This window comes from Takifugu flavidus, chromosome 22, assembly GCF_003711565.1.
Source record: "Takifugu flavidus isolate HTHZ2018 chromosome 22, ASM371156v2, whole genome shotgun sequence".
NCBI lineage: Eukaryota > Metazoa > Chordata > Actinopteri > Tetraodontiformes > Tetraodontidae > Takifugu > Takifugu flavidus.
Window position 1 is genome coordinate 3,659,994 of NC_079541.1, and position 23,558 is coordinate 3,683,551.

Sequence of the window (23,558 nt, forward strand, 5' to 3'; positions counted from 1 at the left end):
CCGCCGCCCCAAAGCGAAAGGAGGAGAAACTAACTGGAGTTTCATTTTAGGTTGGCAGAACCGGGCCGAGTTCAGTCACAACCTGATCTCCACCAGCTGATCTCTGATTGGTCACCTGCTTCTCTCTTGAACCCGCCTGACCTCTGACCCTTTAGGTTTTCTGTGTCGCTAATCAGGGGAACAAAATGCCAACTTCAATAGAGGCTGAAAATAAGACAACAGATTGGACATAAAAGGGAAGCAGAACTTTGATGTCTTTGTTTTGTTCCAGCCAAGTGACCTAAAACCATTTTTGCAGTTGACTGACAAAAAGAGTTTACGCCAACGGGTTTCGACGGAAAAACCAAACAGGTGTTTCGGGTTGAAATCCAGATTACCTCGGTTAGAACCGGCCTCCGCTAACGAGCTCAGGCCTCGGGCTCCACGCCGGCTCCAGCCAAGTGTCTGAAACTCCTCTGTCTTCTCTGTATCGCTTCTTGTAAACTGAGAAATCTTTGAGATCGAGGAGAAAGGACGGATGTAGCATCCGTTAGCTGTTACTTTTGGTGAAAAACCAGGGAAACTCTTGAAATTGGACAGCCACAAATCAAGGTCAAGGATTCGTAACACGAGTGACTTCAGAGAGGTGTCAACGGCAGGAAAAGAGGGTTGCAGATGTTTCCTTTGGAAGGGGACTTTTAGCTTTGTGCTGAAGAGCAGTGATTAATGGAACAGACTTTGTTTGTGTGAAGGAGACTTTGAGTCTGGATGGCTAAAGGAGCGGCTTGAATTTGTGATTCACTGCGCCCCCTGGTGGCCAACAGTCATGTAGATATTCACTGAAGTGTTTTCTGAAGGTTCCTGCATGACCTTTGCAGTTGTTGGCTGATCACAGCTCGGCGCTCAAACACGCCAAACTGCTCTTAAATCAAGCGACTGAGCCTCTGAGAGGCGGCGTGATTGTGGCGTGCGTTGAGTTTACAGATGGCCTTTAAATCCCAAAAGCAGCTGTCAAACCTCGCCGCCCGCAGGAGGACATTAATCACGCGTGACGTGATTGTCATAATAGCGTAACCATATGTTGAATTAACTGTGGAGTTTATTGACTTCTAACACCAGCGTGAGTGAAGCTAAAACCGCCGAGGTGAAAAATCTGTCGAGCAGAAGTCGTGATTTCTCAGCTCTGAACCCACTCAGAGTATCAGAACTGTAACCATGGCGCTGAAGGTCGGCGGCAAATCTGCCACTTCAGCACAAAAGAGGGCATGTTGGGAGGCATGGAGACCCCAGTGTTTACACACACAGATCGTTCAGCATTAATCTCACAGGAGTGTGTTTAAACTCAAGTCTGATTCCAAAATAAAGGGCCGATAAGCTCATCAACAGTGTTTATCCCAAACCGCCACATTATATTATCAGAAATTACAGGATGATTCTTTTAAACCCATCCATTTTAATTAAATGTACCAATTTATTGCTGTTTTTACTCACTGTAAAGTGGTATTTTGTGTTAGAATCTTTATTTTCCTCACTTTAATTGTTGTTTTGTGATACACACAAACTGCAGCAGCTGATACAAACAATTTACTAAAGATATAGTAACTAATATCTTAAATGTGTTGCTAAAGAACTATCATATGCAGAAGTCTAAACTGACTAAACAAATTTATAGCTATAAAAAAAATCAACTCTCAGCTGTTTATATACATTATTATGTTTTATTTTGACGATTTGGTTTTTCTGTTGCTCTTGTAACGTTAATTTATAAAATCGAACCAAGCGAATTTTGTTATTTTAAAACGCTACGAACGGTCCGTCAACCAAACAAATGTTGGGATTCAAATATTTAAAAATATATCTCGTCCATTTCTGGATTTGCGGTCGAATCTGCGCCGCAGGGCGCCACCTGTCGGCCGCTGCCGGGTTCGACCACCTCCCAGTGGGTCCTACACGACCACGCGCCCGCTGATCGATTATCGATCACCCAACTCTGCGCCACAGCTGACGGCATCTCGCGCTCCTTTTTTTGACGTCGCTCGCGCACCGCAGCCGGTCCATCATGCCTTGCGGCGTCCCGGAGCAGCCGCGGTCCGGACCTCAGAGGCGAGCAGGCGGAGCCGCGTGAGGAGCTCCGCGTCGGATGTCCAGCGAGCGGACGGTCGCGTGTTTACACCCAGAGGCGCGCGCGCCGTCGCGAGAAGCAGGCAGGAAAGACGGATCTTCCGCGTGGGACGGCGCGTGGAGTTAAAGGGCTGTTTTTTACCGCTACGGAGTAAAAAAAAAAAAAAAAGGTACGTTGTTTTTGTGATGTGCTGTTGAACGCTTCCGTTTGCTGGTGCGCTGTCAGCGTCTCACAACTTTTATTCTTCCATCCTCCACTATTTGTATCCCTGCTTTAAAGCGCAAAAGTACACACTTTTATCATTTCACAAACAAGTGCACAGACTGTCATGGGGAGAATGTGGGGATCCATAATCCTGCAGGGAGTGGAGGGGGGGGGGGATCTGCTGATCCCTGCAGTGATGAATGATCCTAATAGAGTTTGGAAATAAACGCCAACTCAGCAGCGGGTTTTAATCAGACTTCCTCCAACCGGAATACAGTGGAGGAGTCCTTGAAGCGCCCATGTGATGAAGGTGAGGGTGAGACTCCCTCAGTGGGACAGAAACGGCAGCACTGTTGGAGAATTAGAGCAGTTAGGAGCGTTTTAGGAGTTGGGGGTTAACATTTGAAAAATAAATCAGCTCAGGATGAGACACTCACGTGAAAAGACCTTTCTTAATAAGTCCTGTGTTTATCTTTGGGCAGACCCCCCCCCCCCCCAGCGACATCTCCACCTCTTTGCGGTCTAATAAGCTCCAGGTCTTACAGGGTTAAAGGCTTATTGTTTCCACCAAGCTGATTAGTTAACTTTTGAGACTGCGAGGTGCCCGTCTGGTCAGCTGCTGTTGTGAACATTTGGGACAAAATGGTGGATTTGGTGTCGAAGCGCTGATACTTTTCTCTCTCTCGTGTTGGCGACCCGTCGAATGAGGTTAAAGGGTTTGGCTTGGGTGTTAATATCAATTTTGCTGTCATTTACTAGCATTATGGTGCTAGTATCCTGACCAGCATTTGGCCTTAGTATAGCCAAACGAGATTAGAGATGGAGTTAGTTTTATTTACCAAGATTTTTGCCTTAAAACGACGATGAAATGTTGCGTTCGACAGCCAGATTCTGTTGGCTAGGCTAGCTGCCAATACCGATAATGTTGCCTACTCACTTTTCTGGCTGCTGTTTTCAAGCTGGGGCCGTAAATAATGTTAACAGTTTGAGAAGGCAACACTCAAACCCCAGATATTTCCTTATGTACAATGCCGACTCTGCCAGTAGGAGAGTGTTGCGGGAACCTGCCGCTGCGAGCGCCTCCGTGTTTTCTGGCAAACCACATTGAGTGGAAACAAAGAGGAAGTGACAGGAAAGTACGGGCTGCCTCCTTAATTGTCAGTGATTGTTTGGTTTACTTTCCCAGACCGTGCCCTCCAATCAGTCCAGTCATCTATGCGAGGCTCGGACAAAGCCGGAGCTGCGTTGCCATGGCGAGGGATTGTTTGCATCCAGTCATGCTGTATAGCCATGTGGGCACACACTCACTGCAGCGGGCTCTTTTGTTTGTGTACCACTTGTTTCGGCGGACCCCCTCCCGTCGCCCCACCCCCCCCCGTCGCTGTAAAACCGGCCCCTGGTTGCGTCATCGCCCCCGGCTGAAACGCTCTGTTGCCGCCTGTTTTACACCCTCACATCTATTCAAACGTGTGTATTATTTTAATAGCGTGGCCGTTAATCTCCGGAGCATTGAAGACGCGATCTTTAAGACTAGAACTGATATTTTAGGAAATGCCAGTGAGAAACAAGCAGTTGCCCCAGCGTGACACCTCCCCATCTTGGCCTTCATGTGGCATCCTGAGAATGACACTTAAGGAGAGAGAGACTGATGTCACCACTAAGTTTAGCGCTGTGGTTCACGGCCCTCACCGGGCGATTCCTCACATCCGAAACTGAATAGCCGCAGCAACATTCAAGAGCGGTGCTTCATCATGCCAACGGCGGCGTCCCGAACATGTTTACAGCAACCTGAAATAAAATAAGTAAACAAATGAAGAGATAAATAAACCAATGGCCCATCTGAAAAAGATTAGAATCTTTCATGGATTTAGATTCCTGTCCTCGATGAGGCCTCAATTCAACCAGGATTTCTGTCCTACCAGGTAGACAATGCTTTCACCAAGATCCTACTTTTGTGGTGAAGGATGTTTTATGCCTGGTAGGAAAGAAAACCTGGCTGGATTGAGGCCCTCGAGGACTCGGTCTTCATGCCTCTAGTTGGGAGGGCTGAGGACCGGTGCCACTAGATGTTGCTAAAGCCTTCACATGTCAACGTGGACATGCAAGCTGTCTAAAAGAAGGGTGCCCGATCCAGTCACCGAAGGCCACAGACCAGCCGGGCTTTCTGTCCTACCAGGTAGACGTCCCTGGAAGTGGTTTCTGCCTGGTAAGACAGAAAACCTGGCTCGTCTTTGGCCCCTGGAGGACCAGATTTCTGCATCCCTGGTCTGACATGTGTACAAGTTGATGTTAAAGGTACCGAAGGTCAAAACAATCAAAGCATGTGCATGAGAAAGCGAATTCAATGCAGCGCCTGAGTAGATTTCCTTCTTGCGGCCATGTCTCTGCTCGCTGTCCTGGATTCCCAATGTCTGCGCTGCTCAGTCTAAATGTATATTTATTTCCAGGATCCAAAATAGAAACACAGCATAATAATCTGTTTGCTCGCTTCGCCGCTGGAATTATTAATTAATTCATACTCCGGGGTTTTTAAAAAGGAGCTATAATTGAGATCAAAGACATGAAAGGAAGCGGAATGATGAAAATTCCCAGCAATCACAGCAACAGCACGGCGGAGATGTTGGCAAGATGGGGGGAAGAGACACAAAGCCACGGAGGGAAACATCGGCCCGGCGTGAGTTCAACAGCGCTCGGCGCCCAATAAACACTCTGCTACAACATTTCACAAGGTGCCACCAGGAAATTCTTACCCCCCCAACAAGTTTCAGAAACTAATCGGAGCTTCTTTTCTTCTCTGTTACGGCTGGTTCATGTATCTACCCTTTTATTCCCGCGTTTCAGTGAGCTGTATTTATGGGCGTGCTCTGGTAATACAGGCCCGTAACAGGCGTCTGGCCGTATCTGTCTATGGTTGCAAATCATCCAGCACCAAAGGCAGGGCCCCGCCTCCAGCGGTCGCTCTAATGCGGCCTCGCTGGGACATAAGCCTCCTTGGGGGCGGGGACGGGGGTGGAATTGCTGGGGAAGATTGGGAGCATCGTTCCAGCTGCGAGGAAGATGGAAGGCATCTATATTGCCAAGTAATATGGGAGTCAAGGATCAGAGCATAACTGATGGCCTAAAGAGGAGCAAAGATGGCCGCCGCCCAGCGGGGCTGCTCTTCTGCTGCTCCGCTGCACCCGCCTGCTGTGGTGGCTTTGCCAGGTTCATAATGGCTCCCTCTGCCTCTGCCTGTGTCAGCAGAAATGGCTCTTACGGGCAGGCTGTAAGCTTTACTGCGCTGACACGATTAAATGTATTGAACGCGGCCTCAAGGTGGCAACCACATGTGACAGTTCATTGCAACTGCACTTTTAACCACTTTTGCCGTGACCTCCAGTCCAGCAGGGGGCAGTGCAACATGCTGAAAAACCTGTCAAAGAGCGCAACCTAGAGGTTTTTTGATAAGTTTCCGGGCAGAGTTGCGTCTTCATACACCCAGAAGAGGTTGAGATGGTGTTTGGGCAACCTAGGAGGAGAAGATCGCTGTAATGTCAAGGTCAAAATCTGTTTTGAAGCTGCTAAATGTGCAATTTCGTGCCTGCTGTGCACTGCCTGGAGGGATATGTATATATTTCAAGTTTATTAAACTTATAACAGTTGCCTGCTGTTGCTGATGAGAGCGGTGAAGGTGAACCAAATCTGTGTGGGATTCTTCCCCGAAGGTCGTTGCTAATGTCGCCTCGTTAGCTCTGACTGTTTAACTGTTTGTTTTACGGCTGTGAAACTGTGTTTTTTCTGAACTGCAAACAGCCTCCCTGTTTCCCTCAAGGATGGACGGAACTTGCTAGCTCCCCCTTGTGGCGCGGAAGAATGAGGTCCTCTCCATGAAGGCCATGGAGCTCAAAGTTTGGGTGGACGGAGTGCAGCGCATCGTGTGCGGGGTCACGGAGTTCACCACGTGCCAGGAAGTGGTCATCGCCTTGGCACAGGCTATCGGTAAGATAGCGACAGCAAATGTTGTCTTTTACTTTATTTATCTTGTTTTGATGAAGCAAACTCAAACTAAAAAGTCCAAAACCAAGAAGAGCTCTGAAAATCTGTGTCTTTGAGTTAAAGCTTCAGCTAAAGTGGCGTAAAGGGGGGGGGGTGTCGGGGGGGTTCTCTTCGGCAGGAGGAGATAAATCGCAGTGAAATGAAAAGCGACTCCAGGGCACAGATTGATTTACGTAAAAATTGCCGCAGTTTTAATTTAACGCGCTCCATCACCAACGCTCAGGCATTTTATGGAACTGCACACACATCTCTGCCAATCAAAGACAACTTAAATATCCACATATAACATTTGTTGCGGTGAAAGGTGTTGGCAGGAGTTACGGCCTCCATTGTCCTTTGTGTCCGGGCTTTGATGTGAATGGCTGACGAATGTGTAAAAGTCGTGGGTGAGAGAAGGACGGGAGCCTCTTTATCTACACACACTCATGAACCGCGGCCCCGGAGTTGAGCTTAGTTTTCCCACCGTAAAGTTCTCTCTTTAAACATGTTGAAACAGCACAAGCGTGGGAGACCTGTGTAACAACTTGATGACAACACGTGACAGCGTTAATGAGGCGGCACGCTTTATACGCCAGGAATCGGGATCCTGTGTGGATGTGGCCAAGGGGCCAATTATAGAGCCTCGCGAAGTGCCACAGATCAATCGAACCCCCTTGAGGATGTTGAAACAATGGCAACAACAATAATAATGAATCCAATGCTCTGATGAGGCCAAAGCCTGCCGCTCGTTCCCCCCCTAGTGGCGGGTTGGTGTAATGTAATAAGTCCCACCTCAACTTTATCTTAGAAAAGGATCGTGTCTGAACATAAACCATCAAAAATTGCTCAAAAACATATTCTGTAGAGACATTATGCAGATGTATGATCAAAGTGGATGAGTTTGTTCTTGATCAGATGCAACGTTTGACTGGTGTTGTGGGAAAACCTAAAAATAAAATCTTGGCCCAGGGCGCACTGGCAGGTACACATTAATCGAGAAATGGCGTGAGACAGAACGCCACCTGGCTCCCCATGAGAACCCCGTGTTATCGCTCAACAAGTGGGGTCAGTACGCCAGCGATGTCCAGCTCATCCTCCAGCGAACCGGGCCGTCTGCTAGCGAGCGAGCGACCTCGGACGGTCGGGCTCGCGTCCCGGAGCGCGGCCTCTACAGACAGAGCCTGCCGCCTCTGGCCAAGCTCCGACCTTCAGGGATGGACCGCTCGCTCAAAAGGAGGGAGCCGAAACGCAAATCTCTTACCTTCACCGGAGGCGCCAGAGGACTGCGGGACATATTCGGGAAAAGCAGAGATGGCGAAGGTATGAAAGTGCGTTTGGGGCTTGAAGCTTGCTGTTGTGATGTACCTGGAAGTTTGGTCCAATCTCCGCCCCTTTCATCACAGCCAAACAGCCCCAGCAGCGCAGCGGGAGCTTAAACCTGTGCAGGGTTGGAGGTGTTGGAGGAGCATCTGTGCCTGGGAGTCCAGCCAGGGAGCTGAGTCGGCTGGTGCAACTGCAGCGAGACAAGCTCCAGGCCCTGGAGAGCCGTCTGCTGGGCTGTGAAGCAGAGATGCAAGACTGGGACGACTCTACCGGGAAGGTCGACCAAGTGAGTGAAGCCGACCGGCGGCCAACTCCGCTTCCAAGTTTTCATGAGGAGGGGGTATTTTTTTTCTTAAAGTTTCAGTCGCGCCGTTTATCATTCATCAGGGAGGAAACCTGGAGGACGAGGTGCTGCTTTTGGAGCAGCTGGTGAGGAGGAATGACAAGGAGATGGAGGAAGAGGAGTTCTGGCACAACGAGCTGCTGATCGAGCGGAGAGCGAGCAGCAGCTCCGGGTAAAACTGGCCGAGCTGCAGGGCTGCGTGCGCGACTGTGAGGCCAAGCTCGAGCAGTACTTAGCGCGCATCGAGGTGGGCGTGGCCCCGGGCGATCACCTGATTCTGTTCACGAGTTTCAGTTCGTCGTTGTAAAGAAAACTTGTTTGTGGTGCAGAGAATGGAGGCAGGTGTGGAGCAGGAGCAGCTGCAGCAGGAGGCCGAGCTCAACCAGGAAGTCAACGAGGAGGAGGTACGAACGTACAGACGAACAAAATAGGTTATAGCTACGAGAATTAGCTCCTTTGGTGGATATCTGCTTCACCTTCCTCCACTTCCAGGTGGAATCGCAGATGGAGAAAGTGAAGGCAGAGCTGGAGGTTCAGAGCCAACACACGGCGCGGCTGGAGAGCAGCTGCAGGGCGTTGGAACGCTCCCTCGGCCAGTCTGGGAAGAGACTCCAGGTCAGCCGCCATTTTTGTTGCTTTGATCCAAAAGGACGTTGAAAAAAAACCCGGTGTAAGGAATGTTACTTTTGAGGAATGCTCAGCGAAACCTGCAACGGCGCTCAAGAATCTCTACACACGGGCAGACTCACAGGAAATCGAAAGTCATTATGCGGCGGGCAGTGAGGCAAAGTTTAATCTGTGGCTCACAGGGATGCACATCGGCTACATACATCCTTGTCTGAAGTCGAGCATTATGTGCACAGATGAGGTCCAGCAGGGTGTGGAAAGCATGAGGTAATGTGAAGGGGAAAGGAGGATATTACAGCATTCTTCTGCTGATTAAAGAGGGGCCTGAATAACATACTCAATCCTTCGCTTGGGGGTTGCGTAACCACGGGGGAGCTAACTCGGCTATTTAGCTTTCTTATCTTGACTTCTACGAAATAAGATCCACATTTGGTTCAGCTGTTAAAATCCCGCACGCTGCGAACGCTCCAGCACCGGCAAACTCCCCCCAAGACAAAATCCCATTTTTAACCAAGTGAAGCGTTACATTTTATTTTTTTTTTTTTTTTTTTAAAACTTTTCTGGGGCAGGAGAAGGAACAGGAACTGGAGCAGCTGACGAAAGAGCTACGACAGGTTAACCTGCAGCAGTTCATTCAGCAGACCGGTACCAAGGTCACAGTGCTACCCGCTCAGCCCGCAACAGAAATTTACGGTGTGGACACACACACACACACACACACACACACACACACACTGAACCAACCAAAGAGTTATTGGCAATATCTGTCCACATATTGACAATCCAGGAGTGCGCTCACATTTATGCGCACACGCTGACCCCTGGTGGTCATTTTGTGAATTACACGTTTAGACTGCTGGTCAGGAACTCGAATACTTGAACCACTATAAAGTCAGTAAATGCCACAAGAACCCCGCAGGAAAGGGAACACACAGGTGAAAAGTGTGAATATATTTTCTGGGTCAACCGCTACGTGCAGGAGAGACACACGACAGAAACTAACAATGAACCCTGCGTGGCTGTTTTTGTTTCCATCTACGCAGCAGATACGGAGTCCCTGAAACGACTCGGCTCTTCTCGTCTCTTACCCAGCAACCCACGCAGTCTCCAAGGCAGCCTCAACCCCGAGGGCATCTACGTTTGACGCCCCGACCTTTGCCCAGAAGACAATACCAGCAGTGTTGATTCGACACATGATCCAGAACGTGAGGAGTGACCATCACGTACGGAAGAGATAAAAAGACGTTCAGCGCCTTCCTGCTTGTTCCTTTACTAGAACTGACTGAACCTGGTGTCAATATTTTGCAAAATAATGTAGTAGAAGGAGGTTTTAGCCCAACAGTGCAAAGTTTTAGAGTAAGTTCATTCCAGTGTTGTAAATAAGAACATTTCAGCGTGGACACTAATCACACTCGAGCGACTACACCCGTGCTGTGTCCATAGCCATAAATGATTGCCTTAATTTGGTGTTTTAGAACTAGATGTCAACAAACTTTGTTGGGAATCACAACTTAAGCTAGCTGAGGGACTGTGCGCCGTATATCCACTCTGACTAACAAAGGTGATGTCAACTTAACACTTAAATCTCATGGTCTATTTCAAGTTCAGTGTTGGTTTTTAACAGAGAACTTTGGATTTCTTGAAGGGAAATCTCTTTTGGCCTCTGTCTAAACACGACTCCATCCCCAGCGCAACCACAAGATGGCGACAAAACACATATTTTAGCCAGGTGGAACTGAATTTGAGGCGTCTTCGTTCATTCTTCCGGGTTTTTTTCCCACTGTTGAAAAGCTGACAATTAAAAGAATGTTGTGCTCATCGTGCAGGGACAAATGCTACATTTAAAATATTTTAATGACCTAAAGATGTCTTATATAAACCAAAGCTAGCGTGTCAAACATGTATAGTTAGATGAATGTACCGTTATTTTGGAATTATGCAACTTGTCAGATGTACAAACCTGGCTTAAATAAGAAGATAATTAATCTTTCCCCTTTATGTTTTGTCGTTAATATTGAAGCCCTACAGCTGCAGAAGGAAAGGAAAGACAAACTGCATGAAACTATGAATGCAAATAAGGGTCAATAAACCACAGTAGAAAAAATGTTGGAGGAAAAAAATATATTTTCACTTATATGTTAAATATAGATATTATACCACATTCGCAAGTTGTATTTTTTTAAAGCGAACACATCATTTTAAATGTTGCTGATGTATTTTTAATGTATTTAATCTTCTATGTCATCAGCCACTCGCCCACAGGCAGCTTCGGTGTGGATGTCCACACTCGCGCATCTGAATTCCTCCTTTAATTTGATTTAATTCTTGTATTTTTCCCCCCTTCATTTCACACATGTGATGCTTTACTGACCCTCATTTGAGCCCATCAGGCGCTGTGTGTTTGCGCCGAGATAACAGGAACGGACTCCATCTCACTGTTTGCTCTGCGGCGGAAGCGATGATGTCCGGGAGGAATTCACCTCGCAACTTGGCAAACGGCTCACATAAATTGTTCTGAGACTAAAGTTGGTAGTTTTTTTTAAATTTCTCCTATTTTTTCCCAACCCCCATCACCATCTCTTTTTTTTTTCTCCTCCTCTTCCTCCCACCCACGGTTTGCAGCGCGTTGTCATGGCAACAGCTTCCGCGGTGACACGGAGACTGATAAAGGAATCCCTGAACTCCAAGTTTTTCAGCGGCGGCGTGCCTCAGGGCCAACTTTCCCGCCTCCTGTCAAACAAATATTCTCCTTGTTTCTCTGAGTTGTGAGTTTTTCCACATTGGTGGTTAAAAATGTCTCCGTCCCGATTATGGGATCGGCCGTCAACGCTCGGATATCTTTCAGAATTCCGAATAAAAGAGGGAACATGGGCATCAGACAGTCACCCATAAACGCTCTACAGCCACTTTGACCTGCTGTGTGTTGAAGTGTCACATTTCCAGTTAACACCGCTGGGTTTTGTGTTGTAACCCACGACTGACTTGCACTAACTCATATTTACAGAAATTACTATCGCCAATGGTGCAACAATTACGATTTTTGTATGATTTTAGTGTTCCGTTTCCGGACTGACTCCTGCAGTTCACCACCTTTTTGCCCGTGTGGAAGATCCCAAACTGCTGTAAATTATTTTAAATCATGCCAGAAATTAATAAATATGTTCTTCAGTGCTGCTATTTGTATTATTTATGAATGCCATGGATGTTTTCCTCACTGCATTAGGACTAAAGACATAAAGACAGCGTTAGCATAAGCTGGCTAACAGATTAAGAACACCCATATGTTAATAATCATTTTAAAAGGCGCGACATTTTTCTGTTTTGTCGACTAAAATGCTGCTAACACGCTTTTACCGTATTGATATGTGTGATTCTGACAGGAGTGTGATGTAGCATCGGAGTTAGCCTGAGCTAGCTTGTGTAAAAACCTGCAGAGACAGCTGGTTTAGGTTTGTACAGACTCGCGAGTTTTCTTCAGTCCTGTTTCACGTCTCCGTCTGCGTGTGTGCGTGCGCGCTCACCTAATTATCGCAGGTGTCCCCCACCTGTGGTTGATTAGCCCCGCCCACTTCATCACGACGAACCAGCTTGTCCTCTCTCGTCACACTTCCAGCCCGTTTCCTCGCTTATCGGCCAAATTGTGAGTAATCAGTCTTTATGATTTTTGTAATATGGCTGAAATTACATTGATTTTACGAACTGATTTCTGACCTGGACACATACATTCCCCCCTCCCCGCGCGCGCCAAAAAAAAAAACCCAAAACACGTTAAACTGTTCCCATTTGGAATTGTTTTGATGCTGTCAACAGTAAACAAAACGGTGGATTCACGGCAAGTTTGTGAGTTTTTAATTTCAGAGTTACATGTGCGTGATCAAACAAGGTGAACAGAGAAAATTAATGGTATGAATTAAATTAAATTTGTCTTTGTTTTGACGGCAGTTGGCCCAGAACTGCTCAGCACGCGCGCACGCACACACACACGTGCGCTTTAGTATTGATCTGGGACACCGTTTTAATTATTTTCCAGCAGCGGGCGACTTCTGACACCTTGCTGAGTTTGAGAACCTTGAGTTATCACATCAGGCGTGTTTAGATGGAGGGTGGCTCGGCGTCTCCCCCATGAATTCCTGCTTCAAATAGGGCTCAACCGCTGGGTCACAGGGGCTCGTGTTCCATCTCTGAATCCCCTCTTCATCTTTCTTTTTTGTTTGCGGCTGCATCAATGCAGCCTAACTGATCTTTTACTGCTCCGTGTATTTTTGTCCTGTGTGTAAAAATTCATAATGATTGCCACATTTCCCAGCTTGTGGGGACAACTTTGACCAGAAAAATGTGCGTTAAAGTGAGAAATCCGCCTCTTTCCTGGTGGAAATCTCGGCTAGATTGGCTCCTTTCTCCGTCCTGATCAGATTGCGCAGCCATTCCGCAGCTTGCAGCGACATCAAAGCAAAGTAGGAGCTTTATCAAAGGCAAAATCCTTAAGAGGGAAGCGGTGCGACGGCTCTTTGTGTGGGGAAACCGGATGTAGATCAGAGATGAGATGTGAGTCATCTGAAAGTCCTCCAGCTGACTGATGCCTGCCGACTTCCCTATTCTGGAGGACTTAAATCTCAATTTCTCCTTTTTTGATGCAAATTTTGCACCTTAGATTGATCAAATAATCTCTGTCGACTGGTAAATTGTGTGCGTATGAGTGTGTGTGTGGAAGCCATGGCGGATGCTGTCATTAAATAGCCCCTCGGCCCCGCTCTTGAATTTGTTTATTCCGCACTGGGCACCGGAGTAGGTGGCAAACAGATGGGCATCCATGAATTATGGAAATTTCGGGCTTTGATTCACCACCACACACTCCGCTGGATAAAAGCAACTCCGAGGTTGCCAAGTTCTGCGTCGCGCGGGGCTGTTCCACCAGTCAGTCGGCAGTGGGATGGAACCGAGGCCTGATTGATGTTGTTTACAATGCCATCTCGCGTCATGTTTTTTCATGTGTTTCCTGTTAAGTTTGCTGAACGCTGTGAATTCCCGCTCTCTGTCTGGGTGCAGTTTTTGGAAAAGATGCCGATTTGTTGCTCGGCCAGAAGTTAAATGTGATTGATGGAACTCTTCTAAATGTGCGTGGAGTCAGCCTTTGGCTTGGCGCCGAAACTCAAGACTCGAGTGTATCTGAAGACAACCCCCCCCCCCCCCCCCCACACACACACACACACACACACACACACACACACACACACACACACACACCTTCGCTCTCCTGCCTGTGTTTGGAATGCAGGTACTTTTAGCAAATGGATATATCAAAAATTCGCTCAACCCAGTTAGCCTCACAGAGTGTCTGCTAGCCTCGGACTACCAAACCAAAGCCCATCGATTGCACCGGGTTACAAAATGGCCGACGTTCTCAGGGCCGTACTTGCTGAATTTCTCTTTGTATAATTCGGAAATTGCTTCTGTCAAATGAATCGGCCTCCCGTCTCTCGCTGCCCTGCACCCCCTCCCTTAAGAGTGAGCAGGGCGGCGCTACAGGGTAATTAATCATGTATATCGCTTCATTCTTGAGTTATATCTGAAACGCTGTAATCAAAGCCCCTTTAAACTTGTTTGAAACAAGCACCAATTATGAGCATCGGCCTTGCAACTCGCCTGCAACGCCGCTGCCCTCCTGCGTCCACCAGCTCACCCCCCCCCCCCCATCCCCCCAACACCCCACTGTTGCCATCTCTCCATTTTTTATAAATGAAGAGGGACAGCCTTATCCCGGAACCAACGCGGAAAAGCAATTAAAAAGGAATTAAGGGTGTGCAGGGAGAAATTGGATATGATATCCGACACCTATTGTAAATGTCAGTGTTATTACGGTGTTGTTGTTTCTCGCTCCTCCGGCCGCCCTGCCTGTTTTCAGGAGTGACAGCCTGCAGTCCGCCGGACTTAATGAAGCCGTCGCAGCAGCCAGGGCCTCGGCGCGGTGATGAGTGCTGCTTATCCTCTTTTACATGCAGCTCTCATTAAGATCAGTTTTACCGGTGAATAACAACAGCCCCCCTCCCCCCCCGAAAGTCTCCGTCCTTCAACAAATATCTCACGCTTATTTAACCCCGCCGCCCCCAGCGCAGGGTGGGTGGTGTTCTAATTGTGTTTTCAGCTCACTTTAAGGTGGCCCTTGAGACCATGAACTGTTTATAGATGGCATTGCTGCGTCAAACATCAGCTACAGGACGAGCATGGTGATATTTTAGCATTACGGCACACCTAACCTATGAAAATGGCGATGTAATTAAATGCTTAAACGCAGCAAAAAGCACAAAAATACTTTACCTGCTGGGACAAAATGTCATTTAGCTACTTCTTGCTAGTTGGCCCAGTGACTATTCCGCTTGCTAATAGGCGCGCGTTTGTTGTTATGGCAACAAAAGCGTGCATAAAAGATTGCATATACCGGATCCTCATAATGCTAAATGCTAATTACTACACTGCCGGTAGCTTTTATTATGACTTCTGCGTCCAACATGTGGGAAGTGAGACCAATCCCCCCAAATATTCCGTTAAATCTACCTGGAAATGAAAGTTCGGACACTCCGAAAAGCAATTTCAAGTTCCCGTCACCGTCAGTGTCTGATCTGTCACCCAAAACACGCGCGCCGCCTCCGATAGCGACGTGCAGAAGAGATTACGGTGGGAGCCGAAGTATCCGGGGTAATTTTGTGTAATACGCCTCCGTCCTGTTTTATCAAACTTTAATTTCCCCAAGGGACTTTTATTTTACATCCTGTCATTTTGGCGGGCCTGAATATTCCCACAAGTGCTATTAAAATATATATTTAAGAGTCTTCTTTTTTTCCATAGGAAGGTTTCATTCACGCAGACGGCCACTTGACTGATGCCGTCAGCCACCAAGGAGCTTCGCTGGAGCGAGCCGGGGTTCGAGTGGCTCCTTCAGGGGCGCGACGGTGATGTTTGTCCAGGAAGCCATGGACAAGCTCCACATCCTCCACATCTGAGATCATCCCTTCAGAAATCTCACACCCCAAGTAAGAAGTATAATCCGGAACCCTGGGATAGTGTGTGCGTTCAGGTATGTGCTGCATACTGAGGACTGATTGAGGATTAAGACAAGATATTTAGGGTGATGGTGGTTGTGATGGTTGGGGTCGGCAGCTGGATAATGTATTATGTCTGTTAAAGTCCTCACAAAGATAGACATAGGAGGGTGTGTATGTCCCCAGCTTTCTCTGCCTCCTTTGTTCACACTTGTCTGTCTTGTGTGTCCCACTTCAGCTGCTGCGTAATGGACGCGGCTGACAGCCGCATCTGAAGTCAAGAGATGAAAGACATAATTTACAAGTAGGTGTCAGCGTTCCCGTCTGTCTCTGCCTCTCTCACACACACACACACACACACACACACACACACACACACACACTTCCCAATACGTCTTCGCTGGACTTGTGCCATGACTGTTAATTTCCAGCTCCAGCTATTTGATTAAAGCCTTAATTAAAATGTAATTTCTGAGCAAGAAAAAAAGACTTCCTGATGGGGGGGTGACATCACCACCTTAAAGCATCCTTTTTAGGGCCCGTCCCCTTCCCTCCACCTGGAGCTTTGCCTCCATTGTCAGGATCTCAAAGTGTAAATCAGATAAAAAACAGGATTTTAGACGGATGTCAATAACCTTAGTATAATTTAATGTCACCAACCCTCCTGATAGATGCTGGGTTAATGTGCACTCGCACACTACTCGGTGCTAGCTTTAGGCATGCAGAACACCATGTCCCGAGACATGGCTACATTTATATTGGTTACTGAGGGCGATAATTTAAGTTTGGGTTTAACATTTTAGGTCACCGAGGGGGGAAAAAAAGTACATTCAAGGCTGATCTCATCATTTTTTTCCTTTTCCAACCCTTGTTGTTTCAACCTGACTCTTTCTGATTTGCAGTCTTGTAAAATGTGTAAAATATCCTCATATTTAAATGTCTCATTAATTTATATTGTCTCATATATAATGAATATATACTTAAAATGAGTGACATTTCGGAGAGTAAGTGAAAATCCTGCAGTTCCACAAATGACCACTTGAGGCATACCGATTTTTTCCTATATTATGTATAAGATGCAGCAGAAATGGAAAGACACTGTTTGCCTTTTGCATCCCAGATTCCCTGACTTTTGAACGGACACAAGTATCAAGAGAACCTGTTAGGTTCGTTTTCAGACCTGATCTTTGGTTAATGGTTAATGGGGAGGACGAGAGAACCTGTAAGGTATCGCTTTATGGGCTGTGCCGTGTGTTTTCCCTGGCCGTCTAAGGTGTCGCTAATGAGGCTACGGTTCACTTATGCACGCCAAAATTGCCGCGGCGTCGCAGGGGGAAGCCGCCGTGGGCAGGAGGCCCCGCTCAGCAGGGGAGGCGGCAGCAGAGGAGGCTGCGTTTCAGCAGGTGGGGGGCAGAGGGAGTAGCAGTCTGAGGGGAGGTGGCGTCGGACTTTTCGCAACAGGAAGAGGCGTTTAACACTTTTTTATAAACTGGGATATTCAAACGTCCTTTCAAAGTGAAAGGTCAGAGTTGGAACACTAGTTTGTCACCCACTTCCTGTCTGTCTCCTCTGGTTCTAACGTCGGGCTTCCAATTATTCGAAATTCAGCCGTCCTGATCTGATTGTGCGCCTGTAATCTCTGCCGTTACCCCCCCCCCCCCCATCCACACTACACCCTCCGGCGAGCACACGTGGGGTTAGAGTACAACCTGCGCCGGAGTTGACCCTTGAGCAGTAATTGGTTGAATGCCGGCAGAATCCAAGTGGAGGGCAGGGGTATCCACCGTTCTCCAATCAGCCAGCTGTCAATCACACGGCCGACAAAAACTAAAGCCACGGAGGGCTAACAGGCTGAGATTGGAATTTAGAGTCGGAGAGGCGTAAATCTTTCCGGCAGGTTTGCGCTCGGCCAGGTAGCGCCATCACCAAATTGGGCGAAGGGGATGTTGCCACTGTACTAGTCAGGAGAGACTGACATCAGCTCCGCTCCAGAGAGATGAGGTCCCATTTTATCACGGAGTCTGAGTTATATGTGTTCAAATGTAAGGAAAATGTGGTTTTAGACACAATTTTTAGACTGTTTCTGCTGTGCATAAGGATAACTGCTGTCAGTTTATGACATACGAAGATGTAGAAATTCCATTAAAATGCTAAAAAAACAACAATATATCAAAGTAGAACGTCCGTACAACGTCCGTATAAAATGAGGAATAACACGGACATATAATCAGTAAACGACCCTGCTGCTGCCCTGCGCTACGCGCCACAGGTCATGGCTACCTAAAGATCGCATCGGAATATATAAGCTGAACACGTTCACAGGTTTCTGACAACTGTAATTGGTGCAACTAATTAATTCAGCTTAATTCTATAATTCAGCCATTGAAAAAGAAGAATAATGGGATGATGAAATGAATAAAAGCTCTACAGACGTGTTCCATATTAAAGTGCAAGTCGAGTTATCATTCTGAAGCGAGACAAAAAAATTCTTTTGATCAAAAGTAAAGAATTTATGTAATTTTCTGAAGACGACAGCTCGCTCGGCGTCTCTCAGCTCAGGAGCTGTTTGTCTCCTCTCGATCCGCGTCTCCCCAACAGCTTCCTCCCTGCAGCATTGTCCTTTTAATCTCCGTTCCGAGGGCAGCCGACCTCTTCCACCTGACCTTCCCGCCGGGGAGAGTTGAGCCGCGACGCGACAGCTTGGCGATCGAAGGCGAATCAGAAAGTTCAGGAGCCACAAGCTGCTGTGTGTTGACGTCGGGACTGTTGGAGCCGAGCGGCCTGATTGTGTCGCCGATCGTCGGGAAAGTCGTGTTTTTTGGGGCAGTGTTGGAATTGTTCGCCATTTGCAAGATGACGCTTCCCTGGAAATTCAAATCAAGAGTTTGGAAGCTGCAATGAAATTCCTATCGGAGGTGAATGTAGTGGTTTTAGTCGTAGATTTAGCAGCTTCCTCCAAATCAGCGCAACTTCTTGAAAAATCTCGCTTGTCTGTTGTTTAAAATAATCTCGTCTCGGCCGTTCCTCTGATGATCCCGCTCCCTCTACAGCCGCCAACCCCCACCCGCAACCCGTTCACTTGATTACACTGAGCCTGAGTCGGGAAAGTGTCACTATGGAAACAGGGGCAGAGGCAGCAGAGGGCGCTCAATTGGGGGTGGAGGAGGAGGAGGAGGGTGTTTCCAGAGAAGAGACGTGAAAGATAGAAAATGAGTGTAAAGTGGGCAATGCCGACGCAAGAAAGATTTAAAGAAGGAAAAAAAAAGGCAGGTAGCAAAGAAATTTGGCTCAGCAGGCAGTCGGGGTTTCTCTCTTTCTGCTGCTTTCATCAGTTTAAGCTTTTAACTCTAAAATCTGTAAAATTCTGATCCAAATCTTCTTTCCGAGGACTGTTCGAATGTTCCTGCTTCCAACCGTGCTGCAAATAGGTGCTAACGTCCACAGACGTTGCTTCGAGATGGTCTGATTTGGGTGTGGGGTCAATAATGGCTTATATATCAAATATCAGTATTTTCTGAGCCACACAGCTGGTAAACGCATGTTAGCATTAGATCCTTTTTCTGATCACTGATAAACACATGAATTGTGCTCATTTCTGCACACGTGACGGCGTTGAATATTGGATAGGTTTGGACATTTCATCCAGACTTCAACACCTTTGTTTTTTCTTCTAATTCTAACAACTTGGCTCCTTTTGTCGCCCTGGCGTTGGAGCGGTAGGTGGAAGGAGGGAGCCGGAGAAAGGGGAGGAGTGAAAGATAGGAGGGGAAATGAGTGTGGGTGGGTCGGGGGGGGGGGCATGGGAGGAGGTATGATAGCGCGAAGGGCTGAGACGACTCCAGAGCGAGGCAGAGGCAGCCAGAGGGAGCTGCTCCACCTCCTCCGTCCTGGGGAAGAAGACGAGCAGAAGTCGACGCCGAAGTTCTAAGAGACGCCGGCTGTGAAGGTAGGTTATAACTCTGGCTCCTGGGTGCCCCCCCACCTTTCATCTGATCTTTGTGTAGAGCAATTCGCAAAGGTCCTGACAAGTATGAAGGTTTACATCTGTGAGTGTGTGTGTGCACCAAAATAGGGTCTTATTTATCCGAGTCACGTGCTGTTTCTATGACATTTAGAGACGGATAACGTTCCTTTTGACGTAACTGTGTAATCTGATGGTCCTTTTGGCGATGGAAAAACTTTCTATTCTTCATCATTTAAATCAGTTGCACTGTTGCCACGGCAATCGAGCTCTGACACAGAGTCGTGCGTTTGAAAGTGGCAAGAAATCGCTGATTCCTCTCGTTTCAAACATCTGGAATGATGCAGTGGGGCAACGCTGCTTTCCCACACCAGACTGGCTCTGCGGCTAACCTTTAACGATCTGTCAGCCTCTTCATTAGTGCCGTTAAGGACGGTCTAATGTTATCAGGCAGGTCGGCCGTATCGATCCGCTAACCTGTTCCCAGAGGAGCAGGAGTCCCAGACGTGCTTCTTAATTTCGAACTCTGCTCCCAACACGCGGCAGAAGCAGCGATCATTGAGAGGCGATTGTCTTTGTGCCCGTGTCATGATGTCATAGGAGCTGGATCGATTCTGACGCCCGGAGACGAACGCAGCGCCCCGTTGTAACGCGCTGTCACAAATGTGACCTTTCATGCAGGGATTTGGGCTGATTTCAAGAAGTTCGCAGAGCCATTTATTCCTTCGGAGTTATGTTACGCTTACAGTATTTATAATGTAATGATTTTTCTGTTACTGCGGATAAATCCATGAGAAGAATTAGCCTTGTTTGAGATTATGCTATAATTAGTGGTTTAGCAGCCAGAGATTTAAAACTGTGTTATTTGCATGCTCTGGGCTCGGTGGTCGTGGTTGTGGTGGGTGGGGGGGGGGGGGGTGTCATCATTTGCATGTTACCTGTTGATAAACCTCTGTGCATCTTAAATCAGATGGAAAAAACTCAGTTTTACTTGTAAATGCACAGATTTGATTCATTATGCTGCAACTGATGATTACATAATTGCAGAGTTGCAGCTCGACCCTTTCAGACAAATGAACGTAAATTTGCCGTTTATCACCTGGCCATAAGATTTATATCCCTTTTAAACATCTAGTAAAATTGTCTAAAGTCCCCCAGTGCACATATTTCCATTAATAACCTCCTCAAATCTCAGTTATTCTGCTGAACATGCTCATGGAAGCTGGAATCGCTGCACTCCTGCATGAAAATCTCATTCAGAATGGCTCCACGTCACGCTCAACTTTTATGAATCCATGTATAAAAGATGCTCCTCTGCACTGATGTCAGACTGCTATGTGCTCGATGCATGTATTCATGCGCCCGTGGGCAGCATCTGTGTATGTATGGACGCCTGCGTGGATGGCGATGAAAGTGTATGGAGATCAATGCGAGCAGCTGTTCTCTCTGCACTTCAAACGCCGCTCTGTTGTTGGCTCGTCGGTGCTCCGACAGGCTTCGCGCAAGGGGATCAAAGGCTAATGAGACAGCCATCGTGCAAACGCACCCGGCAGACCCATGAATATTGATACGACTCGGGAGAGGGATGGAGGCCGGGCGTCTCCACCCGCCTCAATGGTGGTAATGGCAGAAAGAGAGGAGGGGGTGGGCAGGGTCTCTGGGAGGGCTTTGTGGTTCGAAACGTGGACAAAAGGACGGCAGGATCACAAGGTCAAACTCCAGATGACCTTTATTTGCAGTTGAACTCTGCCCACTATCAGTCCAGCCCAGTTCTGAATAATTCTGGTGCGGAGGAAAACACTGCAGATATGATGTAAATGTAACTCGGCGTCCATCGTCGTCGTCGAGGTCACATTTCATCAGGAGACGAGCGGCAGTTTGGTCGTCTCGCGTGATGGGATGGCTCCTGATGCCAGGGCGCCCAACATCATGGACAAAGAGGCTGAGCGTTGCTGAGATTCGCGTGGGTTCGCCTCTAATAATAATAATATTCTGAGAACACGTGCCTGAGAAGACGTGCTCGCTTCAGCTCCTCCAGCCGCTGGGGTGGTGGGGGAAAAAAAAAAAATCTTCCTGACAACCTGCTCTTCCCCTCCTGAATTGAACCAATTTGCTGCCATCTCAATGAACCTGATTCAATATTTGTCTCCCCCTCCTCCTAATGCGTGCGACAGATGCTTCCAGGCGTACAAGCATCCCGCTCTCCTCACCTCGCTGCGTTTCTAGGTACCGCCAGCACACACCCCCCCCCCCCCCCCCCCCCCCCCCCCGCCCGCCCGGCTATGTCAGAATTAACTGCGTCCCTCGCGCTATCCATCTAAACAAGAAGACGTGTCGACGTTCCCTCGGGGTGAGTTGATGATGCTGACTTTTAGGGTTTTGGGTAGATGAAGGTATGTCGTTCCTGCTGTCAACAGGGGCCAGATAAACTGGAGAATGTGTTCAGTGACAGGAAGGCGGGGGAGAGACTGATGTGGCAGGAAGGCCTCCGACGGCGCTCGGGCGACTTCACCTCCGTCTCGACTCGGGCTCGTACATCAAAGCTCCCCTCCGGGGGCCCTATCTTCCGTTCTCGGTCTGTGTTCCAGCCTGTGACGACGGCCGCCGTCGTCACAGCAGCTATCGATCGTGCGGGATGAGTTTGTCAGAGCGGCGAATTCGCCCATCTGAGCGCGGGCAGCGAAATGTCTCGTCTCGTCCCTCGGGCTGTCTGAGGGTGATGAGAACTGTCTGATGCCACCTCGCGATGCTCCCCATTAAAATGTCTGGGGGACCAACGTAAAACGGCACCTTTTAAAATCGACTGACCTTTAGAAAGTGGAGTTTGCTCTTAACAAGTGCATGCTGGGATTTTTCTCCAGCCATAAATTAGAGAAACTATTGTGCGAATATGGATCAGAACTTCTTCCTGACAGCCACTGTTGAGCGTAGCGTCGAATGGTAAAGTTTAGGAACTGGCTACATCTTGTTGAGCCAGGAATTGTTGCAGTTTCACCCATTTTCAGCCAAAGGCAGAATTCATTGTCATTTCTGACATCTCACCTGGTTATCTACAAAAAATGTTCAACATTTGGTAGAAAACTTGCTTTTTATCAATATGATTTAGTTTGAGTGCTATCCTAATTAATTGAAAGGTGTGGCCTATTAAGACCAACACCACATACCACTAGAGGGCGCCTGTAATTTCTTAAAAAGCTCGTGTCTCAACATATAAAGTCTATATTGGTCAATTACAGGTGATTTTACCTTCACAAAGGTTCTGTGGGAATTTCTGAGATCTACAATTTTTAACAATAAACAAAAAGTGTTTCAAAAGTGTCCCCTGATATGCACTTTCATGCTATTTAAAAACAAATGCCCTGTTTCAAAAGATGAAGAGTTACTGTATGTTCTTTTGCTTCCATGCTGTTTCTTTTGGTTGATTTATGCATGACTACACTAACAGTGTGTTTTAATCAGTTCCTGAATGAAAAACTACATTTAAATAAAATGCTAATTTAATTTCTGCACAGCGGCTTTAACGCTGCGCCGTAATGGATTTCCAATAGTTTTTGTGCCAAAGTCAAACTAGTTTTAAAACTAAGTAGTTAAATTATTCATCAGCACTCACTCCATCTTTTAAAGGCTTATTAGGTGAACATTTTGTGGAAATCAGGGACAGTATTTGATCTCCTGGAGTCATTTTGAATTCAAGAGGAAATAAATTACACAAATCTGACAGCTTCAAAATCAAGGCCCCCATCCATCTGACAAACCTGTCGGGGGAATATATTAACACGCTAAGATTGACAATGATGGGCTTTCACAGGTTTCTGTGTGTCGACGTTGGATTTTCAACTAATGCACGACGGGCCCAAACTGGTTCCCTTGGAGCCAATTTATGCTAAAGTTTAACTTGAACTCGAACCATACTCCTCAGGCTTTCACCCCGAAATTTCATTACAATGT

The 23,558-nt window shown here is 47.4% G+C and overlaps 1 protein-coding gene and 1 long non-coding RNA gene across 2 annotated transcripts in view; both read left to right on the plus strand.

The window, feature by feature from the left end:
• The first annotated feature begins 1,895 nt into the window (after positions 1-1,895).
• On the plus strand, positions 1,896-11,785 carry rassf8b (Ras association domain family member 8b). The gene is given in 10 exon segments (XM_057022791.1): positions 1,896-2,270; positions 6,098-6,283; positions 7,289-7,639; positions 7,723-7,928; positions 8,030-8,132; positions 8,135-8,232; positions 8,315-8,389; positions 8,478-8,600; positions 9,182-9,305; positions 9,656-11,785. Coding segments are annotated over 9 exon segments (1,293 nt in total). The 5' UTR covers positions 1,896-2,270; positions 6,098-6,171; the 3' UTR covers positions 9,757-11,785.
• Positions 11,786-12,098: 313 nt separating this feature from the next.
• Positions 12,099-23,558, plus strand: part of LOC130519439 (uncharacterized) — a 36,601-nt gene continuing 25,141 nt past the window's right edge. Inside the window, exons 1-3 of the long non-coding RNA XR_008948316.1 lie at positions 12,099-12,252; positions 15,456-15,640; positions 15,888-15,953. This is a non-coding gene — a long non-coding RNA (uncharacterized LOC130519439). The remainder of the gene's footprint in view (positions 12,253-15,455; positions 15,641-15,887; positions 15,954-23,558) is intronic.